We start from the raw sequence: 13924 nt of genomic DNA on the forward strand, positions 1-13924 counted from the left end.
TTGTGAAATCAATGTGTTTTACAGTGTGTTGTGACATTTAATAACTCTTCTGCTCCCGCCTGTTTATCACACGCACGCGCACAGTGAAGGAAACCCTTCCGGGGCAATGAAGCTGCTTACGGGAAGTGACCTAAGTGAACAAACCACACTTGTCCCCAGTCTTTAAAAGGGCTCACAACTTGGTCGTCATAGTTTGGAAGAGAAGAGTAGCTGGGCGATCTGAGGAAGATATTAATATATATAGAACGGCGCTATAAATACCACAGAGCGTGTAGGGGGTGATATATGAGAGACCTAAATCAGCATCATAAATGCCACACAGGAGAGGGACAGGGGATGTGAGAGCAGAGCTTTAAGTGGGCCGGATCCTGCCGATGCTGAGCACCGGCAGTTCTAAAGAGCAGGTGCTGAGACAGATCCCTATCGGGCTGCCCATTTTTGCCTTCACCATTAGGGTAACAAAAAAAAACTTAACTCTGCAGCAGTATCTCCCTTAACTGCCTTTGATGTCACTTCTAAGAGACTTGTTGCAGCTCTTTCACGGTCTCATCATTTCAGAACTGAAGCATTTTAAATATTATATACAACGAAGCCGTAGTTGTTGCTTATTTATCTTATCCAACTAACAATCATTGCCAAAGCCAATAGCCCTGGCTTCTTGTAGTTGTAATGTTACTTGTACTATATATCTGGATGCACTAACAGAAGCAGCAAAATACCAGTCACGAGGCACACTATGCTAAGAACAGATTTTTAGCTTATGAATTTTTAAGCCACGCCCCTTTTGGAGGCCCCCCAGTTTTTTCATCCCACTTAAAGCCCTGTGTGTGAGAGAGACATTAAAACGCATCATGGATCTAAAGAGAGCATACGACAGACAGGGGTGGTAAGGAATGGACATTAAATAGCAAATGACTATTAATGCCACAGAGGATGGAGAGGAGAGAGAATTTGAAACACCTCTGGTCAGTAAATATCACAGAGGATGGGAGGATAGGAGCGAGAAATTAAGATATATCAAGAGTATAAATACCAGAGGATGGAAATGAAAGTTATGAGAGAAACCTTAAAATGCATGAGAACTACAAGTGATGCAGAGTGGAAAGAGGGGAGATGTGAGAAATACATGAAGAGACATCAGGGCTATGTGGAGGAAGGAAAGGGGAGATACAAAAAGACAATCAAAATCCTCAGGATTATAACAACCACAGAGGAGAAAGAGCAAGAGCAAATATGAGTGAGAACGCATTAAGGTACGTCAGGGCTATAAATACTGCACAGGAGGAGGGCATGAGACACATTGATATACAAAAGGGAATAAATACAGTAGAAGGAGAGAAAAAGGGACATGGGATAGACATTTAATACATCAGAACTATAGATACTGCAGAGGAGAAAGAGTAGATATGAGAGAGATATTAAATACTTTGAGTTATACCTATTGCAGAAGACAAAGACGGGGATAAATGCTGATGAGGATGGAGGTGAATAATGTGAAAAATATGCTACTCTTGTTTACAATAGGGTCAGCGCCGGCCCGTCCATACGGGCGGAGGGGCCACAACCACTCACCTTTTTCAGAAGAAGAAGAGTGTCTGTCAGGTTTAGCAAAGGTCAGCCTGGCAGACACTGTTCTTGCTCAGGTCAGCCATGAACCGAAGTTTGCCAAGCTGAGCATTTCTCCTCCCTATGGGTGTGGCCCCTTCAGCCAGGCAAAGGTGCCTCGAGGCCCTCCACCTCGTGACAAGGGGAAGCGTCACTGATTGCCTCCGGCCTGGGCACTTTAGTTATAAGCCCTGAAGTGCTCAGGGTTGAGTGACCTCATCACAGAGTGGGGTGGGGTCAGCAAGTCTCACAGACCCCACCCCACTCGGTCACGAGTGAGAGACTGTTGCCTCCCCTCATTGGCTGATCAAGGGTCAACCAATGAGAGAAGGCAGCAGTCTCAACCCTCTTGGGACCTCCAAAAGCTTTCCTCTAAGGGGGCTGCAGGGCAGGTAATTTTCATGTTTTTGAATGTTTGGTGCATGGATGCGTGTATGTATAAATGTTTGAATTTGTTCTGATTGAGTGTCGGGAATGGGTGTGTGTGTACGCTTGTGAACGCATGGGTGCGCGTCCACCACCCTCCCTGCCATTTTTACCAGCTGCCTCTGAATAGGGTTGGGAAAGAAGTGACACAAGCAAGACATTTATATACTTCAGGGAAAAAGGTGATATGAGATAATGGTTATAATGTAGACAAGGGAGAACAGAGAGAGGAGAGAAATGAGCAGGGTGACCACATCCCTCCAGATCATTACAGACACTGCTGCCAGTCCAGGACTTTTGTGTGAAAGCATAATGCATTCTGGATGTTGTAGTCTTGTTTCACTCCCTGCAAAGGAATGAGACCAATACATCTGAAATCAATGAAATCTTTAAGACGGAAACAGTGTCTATCATGAACTGGAGTCAGACGGTCACCTGAGAAATAAGAGAGACGCTAAAACACACCAGGAATGTAGGAAAGAGGGAGATCCTGATTATTCTGAGAGGCAATTAATATTAATACGTTTTTATATAACATCGCCAAGAGTAAAACACACACTATGTGCAGGAAAAAAAGCAATATAAGAAACGTGCACATAAGTCAGGCACAGGAGCAAAACGAGAGACAGCCCAGCAATAAAATAGAACAGGAGAGAGCAGAAGGAAAAAGAAATGGGCATTAGTGATAAAAAAAAAAAGGGCAGTGGACACTTTTGAGAGAGACATTTGAATACTCTTGCTGTATGAAATTCAATAGGGAAGAGAGGGTGGTTTTTAGATACAACTGCTAAATATGACAGTGCGATTTGCAATGCAGTGGAGAAGGCAAAATGATGGGAAGTTTAAAATGGCAGCAGAGGGTGGAGAAGTGCACCATTGTTGGCAATCATTTTATCATCCAATGATGGAAGAAAAGCTGACCACCTCCCACGATTAGAACCAACGCACTGATCTGCAGGGAACTTTGCAACCGGGGAGTTAACCCCCAAGTAATATATAGTGGCCATGGGTCTTGATTACAAGTCAGACAGAGCGGTATCCTTGGGTGGGATACCACCTAGCCTAATTTTAACTGACTCAGGGTTCCCACACCTGTATTTCCTGGGTCCGGGATCACCTGGTAAATTTTGCCAGCTGGAATATCCATGTGGAAAAGCGCTGTTGACTTGGACTACAGAAGAAGTGAACCTGGGTACCTGGCACCCACCCAGCCCACTCATACATCACAAAGGAGCATGTAATGCTCCCCATGCCAGGCAACATCCTAGCCTACCCCTTATCCTTCTGACCACAGATTGCTAGGCACTGCCACTTCCCTCCCCCACATACCAAGTGGCAAATATGAGTTAATCTGTGAGAACAAGGGAATACTGTCTAGAATTCCACCTGGTAAAACAGCATCAGGATGGTTCTTCGAAGCTCTCATAATAATCAGGTTTAGTTGTGGACACACCAGGCTGAATCCTTAATTGCGGCCCTCGGTATGTCCGCACCCATATCCACCTAACTCCTGATCTGGGCGGTAGTAGAGCAGGATTGGGCATATGCAGCAGCATTTGAACACAGTGCAGTCTATGGCACAATTAAAGCCATTGCTCCACTAGATTAGGATAATGCCAGCATCTGGCAGCCCAACATCTGGGATATTAATGTTCAGAGCCTCTGCTGGTGGGGTCCAATGATCACTGAACAGCTGCCACTCACGAGATTGCTCATCTGTAGGATGACTTCCAGTCACTGTACTGAGGCAGGGGCTGGAAGAGATAGTGTGTACAGGCTGGCAGTACCAGCACTTCTCAGCTTAGGTGGCATATGTCACATACGCCTGGCACTTCTGGGAAGAGCTGATGTAAAGATCTGGAGGTACACTGCCCCTTCTTTTCAAGGCATTTCAGGGTACTGCGCCTCCACATCTCAGCAGGGCAACTGTTTCCAGGGTCAGTACTGGTATTTCTCAGCAGGGGTCTGATATTTTAAAGGGACAGTACTGGTCCCAGGGCATCTGTATTTTAATGGACAATCCTTGCACTTCTCAGTACAGAGCTCTAGTATTTTAAATGGACAGGGCCAGTACTTCGCAGCAGGATTCCTGGGGCGTGACGCAGGCCCCTTACAGCACCTTTGGCGCCGGTCAACCCTCCAGGGGCCCCCAATCCTTCACGGGGGCCCTATAAAATTCAAGGTCAAAGAATATCTGTGAGATGTGTGTGAGACTGGGGGCCCCTCATCACCTTCTGCGGGAGGTGGGCGGGCATCACTTTACTTTACTCCACTGCAGGAGTAATGTATTATAATAGGACAGTTTCTCAGCGGATTGATTTACATTGAGACTTTCTCTTGTTTTTGTATTGCTCTTTAGCAATGTTGATCCTATTACCGTATTAGCTGTAATTATTTGAGCATTCTGGAGTATTAGCTATTTATCATGACTAATTGAAATGTTCTAATATTGTACAATTTATTTATGTTTTGATGATGAAATTATATTTTCGATCCATCAAATAAACTTTGAACTTTGGGACAGTATGAGGAGTTCTTAACAGGACGTCTGTGCTTTAATGGGCAGTAATGACATTTCTCAACCGGGTTTTCTGCTTTAAAATGACATTGTATTATCACGTCTCACCTAGAATCCTGTATTAATGGCCAGAAACTGTATTTCTCTGGAGCGTTGCTGTATTTTCATGGACTTTCTTGAATTTTCCACGTATTGACATAAATGTGTAGAAGATGTGCACACATAGGTGCACTGCACTATTGTGGTGAATACGAGATGAACAATGCTAGTGAAATACTTCAGTGGATTCATGCATCCACTGGAAAATCCGTGTGCGCTTTGAAGGTCATAGGCTTGAGTCCCAAGGGGCAGACTCAGCCTTTCATCCTTAGATGCCCTATGTGGTTCAAGTGAAGTTGTCAACTGGCCTTATGCTCAAATCTTTATCCATTCCAAAGTATCAGGAAACTTTATTGTGCATGTAGGGACTTGTAGTTTTGTTTATTTGTTTTATAGCCACAAACAAATATGGGTATCCCACTTCCTAAACAAGACTAACGTGAATCTCACGGACATCCACCTGCTTTGGGGAAAAAAAAAGAAATCTTTTTATTTTTATATAAAACCCTCACCCACTCTTTTAGTGGCATGCTTCTTCATCAGGTTCATCTTGGCCCTGAAATGTCAGGATGGGTCAAGATGAAGCCGATGAATAAGCATCCACCGTATTTCAATTTTGGTATTGTAGTGACCAGGGTAAGCTAGATATAATACAAATGTCTAATCCACGTCAAGGTATCCTTTTATTTATGGTGCGGATGGGCAGAAAATAAAATCAATAGATTATTGAGGGAAATAAAGGGTATGATGGTCCTATGACCCTCGCTGTTTCAACATGTTTCTGTCCCAACTCTGTGGCCAAAAAAGGTCCAGGGCATTCATCAGGGCGGGTTCTATAAGCTGTCACTGCCCCAGTGACGACCTGTGAATCTCTTTTGACTGCAGCATGCAATCCTGATTAGCATGAGAGGAGAGTGATTTACCTGTCTGATCGATGAATGGTACCAGATCGAGTGATGTATGGTACGCTTGTGGGTATATTGTCATACCCCGCAGGGGTGGAGGGAGGTTTGTCCCTCTAGTCACATAGTCATCAAGGGTCCCAAAACCGCCCATATACCTGTTCAGTACCGCACTCGCCCAGCTTTCTGACCAGATTTATTTTGCCTAAAACAGTTGGATGTCCGTGGGATGCACGTTAGTCATGTTTAGGCAGAGGGATACCCTTATTTGCTGCTGGCTCACGTTTTTGGAAAGGCTCTCCCCTCCCTCCTGGTTGGCAGGTCCCCTTCCCAGGGTCACCAATATTTTTGATTAAATAAATATTTTGACTTAAGCCTGAAAGTTCCACGATCCGGATAAATGTAGCCTCCAAGACGTGGGCCAGTTGACAGCTCTGTTTAAGCATAGCATGTAAAACAAGTCATAAGTAACATGGCTGCTACTCCATATCAGTTAGAAGCAAAGTTCTGAAGCTCATGTTGTTGCTCTTCTGCATTCCCAACATCTTCCTCCTCCAAAGCCGGATTATAAGTGTGAAAATAATAGTGAAAATGATGCCTTCCCTTTGCCCTACCATTTGACTGCTCTGCTTGGTTAAAACACAATTGATCCCACCCTCAAGTCATTTTACTGGCATGTACAACAGGCAAAATATGACCCTTAAGCACCACAAGGTCACCCCAGCACCAAACGCTGTCCATAGCAAAGCACTTCATCTCACCACCACCTTAAGAGCCTCAAAGAAACCCACCCACATCTTTTTAGGTCCCCTCAGTTTAGTTGTATTAAATAAATCAAATGAAAGCCACCATTACCCTCCAACACATCCCTGATTGTTCGGCTTTTTGCAATTTTGAGCTCCTGAGGGCCCCCACCACCACCCGTTTGGTCATTTCTTAGTTCCAGTCCTCTCCTTTGGATCACGAGAATATGCACTGAACAGAGCTGAATGAAGCAGAGCACAGACTCTTGTGCCTTTTAGGTTCTTGCCTGTACTACAATCTGGATACATCTAGTGGGAATTCCATGTGTGACCTGCACATCACATGCTGAACTCAGGAACTGTCAACTCATACTTTCATGCTTTGGTGATAAACAAGCCTGTATCGTTGAGTTGAGTACAACCAACACCTAGGGGCATATTTATGAGTGAGGTTGTGTCATTCTTGCACCACGCAACGCACGATGAAAGCCCAAAATACGATTTATTGAAGTTATGCATAGCCACGTTGCGTGGCCGTGAGTGGCTTCATAAATCCAGCGATTTACCGGGGTAGCATTTCATTGGTGTTGCATGAGTGTTCCCACGCAATATCCATGGATTTTGACGCATTCCTAGATTTACCAAAAGTGGCAGACCGGGGAGTATGCAAAATGCTAAGCCTTCCCAGATGAGTTGTAACATTCTGCAGTACACATAGAAAGAGGAAGATGCCTCGGTGTAGACAAGGGAGGAAGAGGAGAAAGATAGGAAAACAGTGACACAGGAGAAAACAAGAATGAAAAATAGTCTGTAATAGTGTTAGAAAGAGATATGATATGTTATGTGGTGGAAGAAAGAGGTGTGAGGTGGCAGGCTGGAGGTGCAGCTACCCTGCCATTTGGCTGCACCAGCAGTGGCCTCCTAACAGAAACTCTATTCCCCTCAATTTATATGTTTACAGTTAAGCTCTGGGGGCATTGGGGCTCATCAGGGGTGCATAATTCTGAAGGCCTCTTGTGGTCAACTCCACAGTGCAAAACTATTAACCACACAAAGAGCTGCTAAATACTTGTGTCTTTTTCCATAGCTCTATTACATTTATCACAAGCAGAGTCATTCTTTCTGGATTTCTTGAATTCCTCGACTGTATGAGATCTCTGGTCTTTGAATTTCGATCAGAGAGATGAACGTCATTGGCCCGGGGAGTGAGATAGCAGCTCAGCAGCCTGTCCCGCTTCCGGTCAGGCCTAGCCCCGGGTGTACGGTTCCACTGGACGCTTAACCTCTCGTACGGTGTCACTGGGCTAAGCGGAGTCTAGTAGTGACGCGGCACTTGCGCTCAGAACGCTGGCACTATAGCTTTTCTGTCACAAATTATTTATTGCTTTCTCTTAACATCTCTTTGTCTGCACCACCTGCAGACCTTGCGGTCACGTGCGGCTGGGTGGAATCGATAATCTAACACAGGCCACGTGACACTTCGGGGCTAGGTCTAAGGAGACTGCAAATGAAAATGGACAGGAGGGAGGGGAAAGGAAGATGATGAAAGTGACACCAACGCGGGAGACGGAGAGATACAGCAAACTAGGGAAGGGAAGCAAACATGCTAAAAACTGACAGAATAATCGAAAAATCCGGCCTGTAAAAAACATATATATCAGCCTGTGAAATTTTCGAAATTCAAGGATTTTGTAATATGTGAATTTTATAACATTTTGAGTCGTTAATGAGGGCAAAATGTGTCACCATTATCGCCCTGCAAAGAGTGGTTTGCTCAAAAAACATTTAGCACAAGACGTAGTTTTTCAAGTGGTATTTCATGTGATTTTTATCCCGAAGTATGTTCTCATGTACAGATTTCAAGTGAGATGTGTGCAAGTGAAATTTGCTGAAATGCGATTTCTGTGGAAACCTGCATAAAAGCTGGCAAACAGGTTTTGAGGAGGCTTTGACTTCTTTTGGTGGGGTCAGGGGTGGAGCTTTCAATAGTGTAAGAGTGCAGTGGCACCAAGGGCCAGTGAGGGTCAGGTGCCCTATAGACCCTAATTATGGCTGTAATGTATGTATTAATTCACTACGTGTTCCAGCTGATCAAGGGACACATAGAAGTGCAACCCTTGTACTATCAATCATTCATCCTGTGTAGATAGCTCATGAACAACAGCTACATCTTCAGGCAGGGCCGGACAGGCCGTAATGGGCATCGGGCGTTTCCCTGGTAGGCTGGAAGGTTGGAGGTTAGTTTTGCAGCGGTGAGGGCGGTTTTGTTACTGGGGGCTGGATTTACAGCGGCGGTGCTGCAATATCGGCCCCAGTAAAAAAAAGCAGCAGTGCTTCACATTAGCGCCCCCCTCCCTCCCCCGGGCCTGGCCCGACAAAATTATCAGGGCTGCTTTGAGGTCCTAGTCCAGCCCTGTTTGCAGGCTAACAACAGAGGCAAGATGTCTCTCTATCTAAAGGGTCTGGCACTAATTCCTGCATCATAGGCATAACCCTTCTGCTAGCCAATGGAGCTCTTTTTCCAGATAAATATTGTACCCATCAAATTCCAGGTAATTCGCAGTCCGCAAGAAACAGCCATAAGCCTTTTGTTCCCTGGCTCGAATGCTTCATGCTAAAATATGCTTTTGAGCTGCTGGTAGTTCTCCGACTTCTTAGAAGTAGCTCTCCTGTGTGCAGCCTAGCCTACTAAAGTAAAAACCTTTGCTTGGCGGAATTAATGAACGTATCACAAAATGGAAAATATCGAGATAAAATGGGTGTATTTTCAGAACTCTTAAGATGATGTTTGGAGATTAATGGGTGAATATCCAAAATATACATGAAGCTTATATCTGAGTGATAAATCATGCTGAGCTGTGGAGAAGTATTAATAATATTATTAACTTGATGCAAGGGGCATTTAATAATCCACATTTGTAAAGCGCGAACAATCACCCGTAAGGGTCTCTAGGCGCTGGGGGCCATCGGGAAGATTAAGCAAGCTATTGCCCAGAGTCACATGGTGCTGGGCTAATCTGCCGCCGGCACCAGGGATCGAACCGTGATCCCCAGATTCCGGAGTCAGTCACACTGGCCGCGGCGCCACACCTCTTCCCTTTGGGGTATTGCAGCTATGGCTGTAATGTATTACCACGCAGAGGTATGCCTTATTGACAAAGCCTTTTTTACAGTACTGCTGGCAGCCCTGCTTGAGGAACTGAAGCGATCACTGCTCATAATCTTGCATAGGGTGGACGCTAAGGTAATACTGTCTGGTGTGGTCAGTGTTACAACACTTATAATAGTAGCTCAGGTGGTTTACATCGAATAAGTAGATCTTTTTACAGATAAAGGTTGGAGACCCCTGTGCTAAATGTATTATGTCCTGGTTTACCATTTAGGTTTAGCTAAGGATTCCTGCTGCTATGCTGCTACTTCTCAAACCCTTAATTATATAGGGGCAGATTTACCAGCCTCTTGCGCCACATTTGGGTCACTTTTAACATTGGAAAAGTGACGCAAAAGTGGCGCAAGGGGCTTGTAAATAAGCTCCTTAGAGTCTAAGTACTGATTTTTGAAAGCATATATATCTTTAACTTTTTCTCATTTTCATGTGTTTTCATCACTGAAAGATAGCACAGCATCAACGTTTGAACAACTATTGATGGCTAAATTAGGTCTCCATCCACTGAGCTTTGCTGACGGCTCCATGGCATCTCTAACATCCTATTCCAGTTCTGTTTTCCTTTTATGAACTACTATGATCTAGAACTTTAGCACACTTAAATTGCTTCAGGTGATCCCGAACCACAAGAAAAACTAGAGTTGTTAAGTTTAATCCCAGGAATGGCTCATAATGTCTCTAAGGACAAGGGGTCATCTGGTAAATGAATCCTCTGTTGCTGAATGGAGAAGACAGGTGTATGTGGCAGTGGCTTTAGCACTGCAGACCACAGTCGAGGCTCCCAGAGCGCCTACACGAGTACTAGGTCTTGGTAAAATTGTAATTCCATTAGCAAAAATCTTGAATTTCTTGTTAAATGTAATTCACAGCATTTATGAAAAATGTGTATTGCACAATTTAATTTTACTATTTTCAATTACGTGTGGACCTTGTATAAAAAGCCTTGCGACAAAACAGTGAAAGACAGGGTTGCACAGAAAACATCTCACAGTCTGGTATCTCGCAAGATTGTTTAAGTGCAAGTGTCCCTCACTTAAAAAAAAAGGCACAAGAGATACCGCCAAACCACATTTCATCCTGGCAGTGCAATTTGGAATAATTTAATGACGTTTTCACGGAATTTCACAACATTTTGAAAAACAAACTAGGCAACTCCAGACACTCCTAGAACATTAGCCTGTTCAAGGTCTACCCTCTCCACCCATGCTTAAATAGGCCTGACGTGTGCTTTTTGCTTTTATCCACGAGGTGTAGGATGAATAAATTAAAAGTATTTACAATGGAATGGTCTAAAGATATGATCTTGAAGGAAGGTGCAGGTGTACGAAGGATTCAGAAAAGATGGATATGTAGTGCACCTGGCGAGCACGTAAAGAAAAGGCGCCCAGGCAGGAAGGCTAGCCTCACCTAGAAGGGAATTGGAGACAATGATTCACATCCTGTTAAACTGCTGGTTTGGCATCAATGTCTACGAAAGGTTATATGAAAACTCACTTCCATATGGTTGAACGCCTATAAACCACCATCTTGGCAGTCCTCCACATACACGCTTGTTAAAGTGGACACCACGGCACTGGACGAGCACTGGTGGTGCTAATCAGACAACGTGTGTAGCGGCAGTGTCAGTTTTCTGTCTTTTACTTCACATGTTTTTGGATGAAATGTTATACCTCTGGCAATGGCTTTGTCCAGCGATATGGAGCGGGACATTGGAGTGGGGGAGGGAGGTGGAAGAACACAGGGAAATTTGGAAAGATATTCCTGGGTAAGCAGCAAAACAAGTTGTTGTGCTTTAAACTTGAAGCCTCCAAGTGTCTGCCAAGGGTCAGCAGTTTGAGAAAACACAAAGCCAAGCCATTGTTAGGGAAGCCTAGGTTGTCATGGTGATATTATAACTTAACGGTGAATCATTGACGTGGTGAATGTACAATTGCGCTGAGTGAATTCCATAAGTTCACTGTGCCCTTCAAGAAATGCCAGTAAGAGGTGCGGTAGTGTTAAGGCGATCCTGATTTTTCTGGAAGGTAGCGGTGAAGGCGCTAGAATTACCAGGCATGTAGTCGTGGTGCCAGTGTAGTCAGACTTGGAGTAGGGAACGGGTTCTGTGAAAGATTAGGAAGGTGCTGTTAGAAGATGCTTAGTGTTAAAAGGCAGGTGCTTCACATTTTGGACCTACTAATGTATGAATGGGGCGCTGAATCTCAATCTACTCATATATAAATCAGGTGCCTCTTCTAGATCTACACATATACATTTGATTTTTCTCCTGGATCTACCCCTATGTATAAATGAGGTTCTTCGCAAATGATGGTCAGGTTTCTAACTTTAATTCTGATCCAGAACACTCCGCTTTCCCCGCGATCTTTGTACATCTATGTTCAGCTACTAAATTACTCGTTCCCCTAAACTTTCCATTCTGCTTCAAGTTGTTTTCTTGTTTTCATTGTTCCTTTCAATTTGCTCGTCTATACCACGCGATTCGAATAGTAGAAGCATGGAGTTTGGATCTTTGGCTCTAGTGAGAACTTTAGTACGTAGCACACAGTGAACTTCATCATAACCACACAAAGAAAGAAACAAGTTGCAATATAGGAGAAATGCTAAATTGGTTCATGGTTTCCTCAGGAGGCAACCAAGTTCACATTTTCTTAAGCTTACTTACTTGAGCAGACATGCCTAATGTTGTCTGCATCATAACGTGACCACGGAAAAAATTGCCAACTCAACCGCACGGTTAGCTCCTTCGTCTATACCTCGGTAGCTGTGTTTACGATGTTTCGGGCTTTTAGGTCCAAAAGATCAAAATAAATGCAGATAAAAATGTAAACTCAGGTTTCTCCCCAATCCCTCTCGTGTTTGCACAGGCATAGAGGACATTTATAGTTCATTCACCAAACATTGGAAGAAGTGAAACTCACAGTTGCTTGATAGATTAGGGCTCAAAAGACCAGAAAACCCAAGGCAATCAAAATCACTCCGAACTCTCGATTTGTCGTGTTTTTGATTCATTTGATTGATAAATTCCCATACCTGCCCAACTTGTAAGTCTCATTAAACCTGGCTTAGATGATAAAAGGACGTTTGCGTGAACTAGAAAATTCCGCATTGACTGGCAACAGTGTAGACCAGCAGGGCAGATGGACAGTTTCCAAAAGCCTCTCCAAAATGGAAACTTCAGGTCTCATCTGTAATGAGGTTAATGATCTTCATAGGCAATATTAGGAAGGGACATCATTCAGATGAGATGTTTGTCCTATGCATTTACTCTTAACCTTCAGAGGTTGATGCACTCAAAGAAAGGAGGGTTGTGATTAGAAATGGGTATGAAGCATTTCCGTAAAATAAGGTTGTATGAAAGATATGATAGATTGACGGATGGAAAATTGTAGAAATATACATTTAGAAAGACAGACTGATGGATGGATATTTATAGAAATATAAATTTAGAAAAATAGATGGCTAGATAGATAGACAGATAGATAGATAGATAGATAGATAGATAGATAGATAGATAGATAGATAGATAGATAGATAGATAGATAGATAGATAGATAGATAGATAGATGGCTAGATAGATAGATAGATAGATAGATAGATAGATAGATAGATAGATAGATAGATAGATAGATAGATAGATAGATAGATAGATGGATGTCTTTTTGGATACAATCTTTAGATTCCATATCCACCACAACGTCTGATTGTCTTGAATTTGCCAAACTCTTCCAGGAAATCATACAGTAGAACTCTATTGCTCATCTCAAAACATTAATAATAGGAGATTCCTCTACTGGCAAACATACCTTTTGTCCAAACCAGTTGACCTATAAAATGCATTTGTGAGGTGTGGGCACAAACTATTTGAAGTTTTAACCTGTTCTTCTCATTCCTTTTGTAGGATCATCAGAACGAAAGTTCAGCAGCCCTTCCACCCAACGCCCGATGGGAGCGGTACCCCAGTCAGCGCGCCTGGCCACACCATTGGTAAGGAGCACACAAAAAGAAAGACTTGGCAGAGTTTGGCATGTAAGGCGGCGTGTTTGTTCTTTTAAATGTGTTAGCCCTGCAGCAGAACAGTGAGCCCTGCAGCAGGACAGCGGTTACCATATTTGTCCATGTGACACTTTTTACATGGGGAATTTAGCTATATAGCTAATCTCAGAACAAACTATAGGGTACAGAATTTCATGCACGAGGCAACCGCTCTACACTTTATACATGTTAACCTCTTAACTGGCTAAAGAAAGCGCTTCCATGGCTGCAGTGCTTGTCTGTGGCTTGCGAGGTCACGGCTCTTAGCCTGCATTTGACCTGTGCCCAGAGGAGGCCGTTGGGCATAGGGGACACCACTCTCATAGGTGAGCCCTGCTACTGCACCCTGGCGCCAAAGAGGGTTCCTGCTCCTTTTAGTCTAACCACAAGGTAATAAGAAGGGGTTTCATGGGGTGGTCATGTGACAGGAAAT

General features: G+C 43.8%; 1 protein-coding gene across 8 annotated transcripts in view; it reads left to right on the top strand.

Moving 5' to 3' along the window:
- The window catches only part of PAX2 (paired box 2), a 133383-nt gene that overhangs the window by 30469 nt on the left and 88990 nt on the right, over window positions 1–13924 (top strand). For all 8 annotated transcript variants that reach the window (XM_085603893.1, XM_085603896.1, XM_085603898.1 and 5 more), the window contains exon 4: window positions 13358–13443. In XM_085603893.1, coding sequence (XP_085460019.1) covers window positions 13358–13443 — 86 coding nt within the window. The remainder of the gene's footprint in view (window positions 1–13357; window positions 13444–13924) is intronic.

Source organism: Triturus cristatus, chromosome 1_2, assembly GCF_964204655.1.
Source record: "Triturus cristatus chromosome 1_2, aTriCri1.1, whole genome shotgun sequence".
Taxonomy (NCBI): Eukaryota; Metazoa; Chordata; class Amphibia; order Caudata; family Salamandridae; genus Triturus; species Triturus cristatus.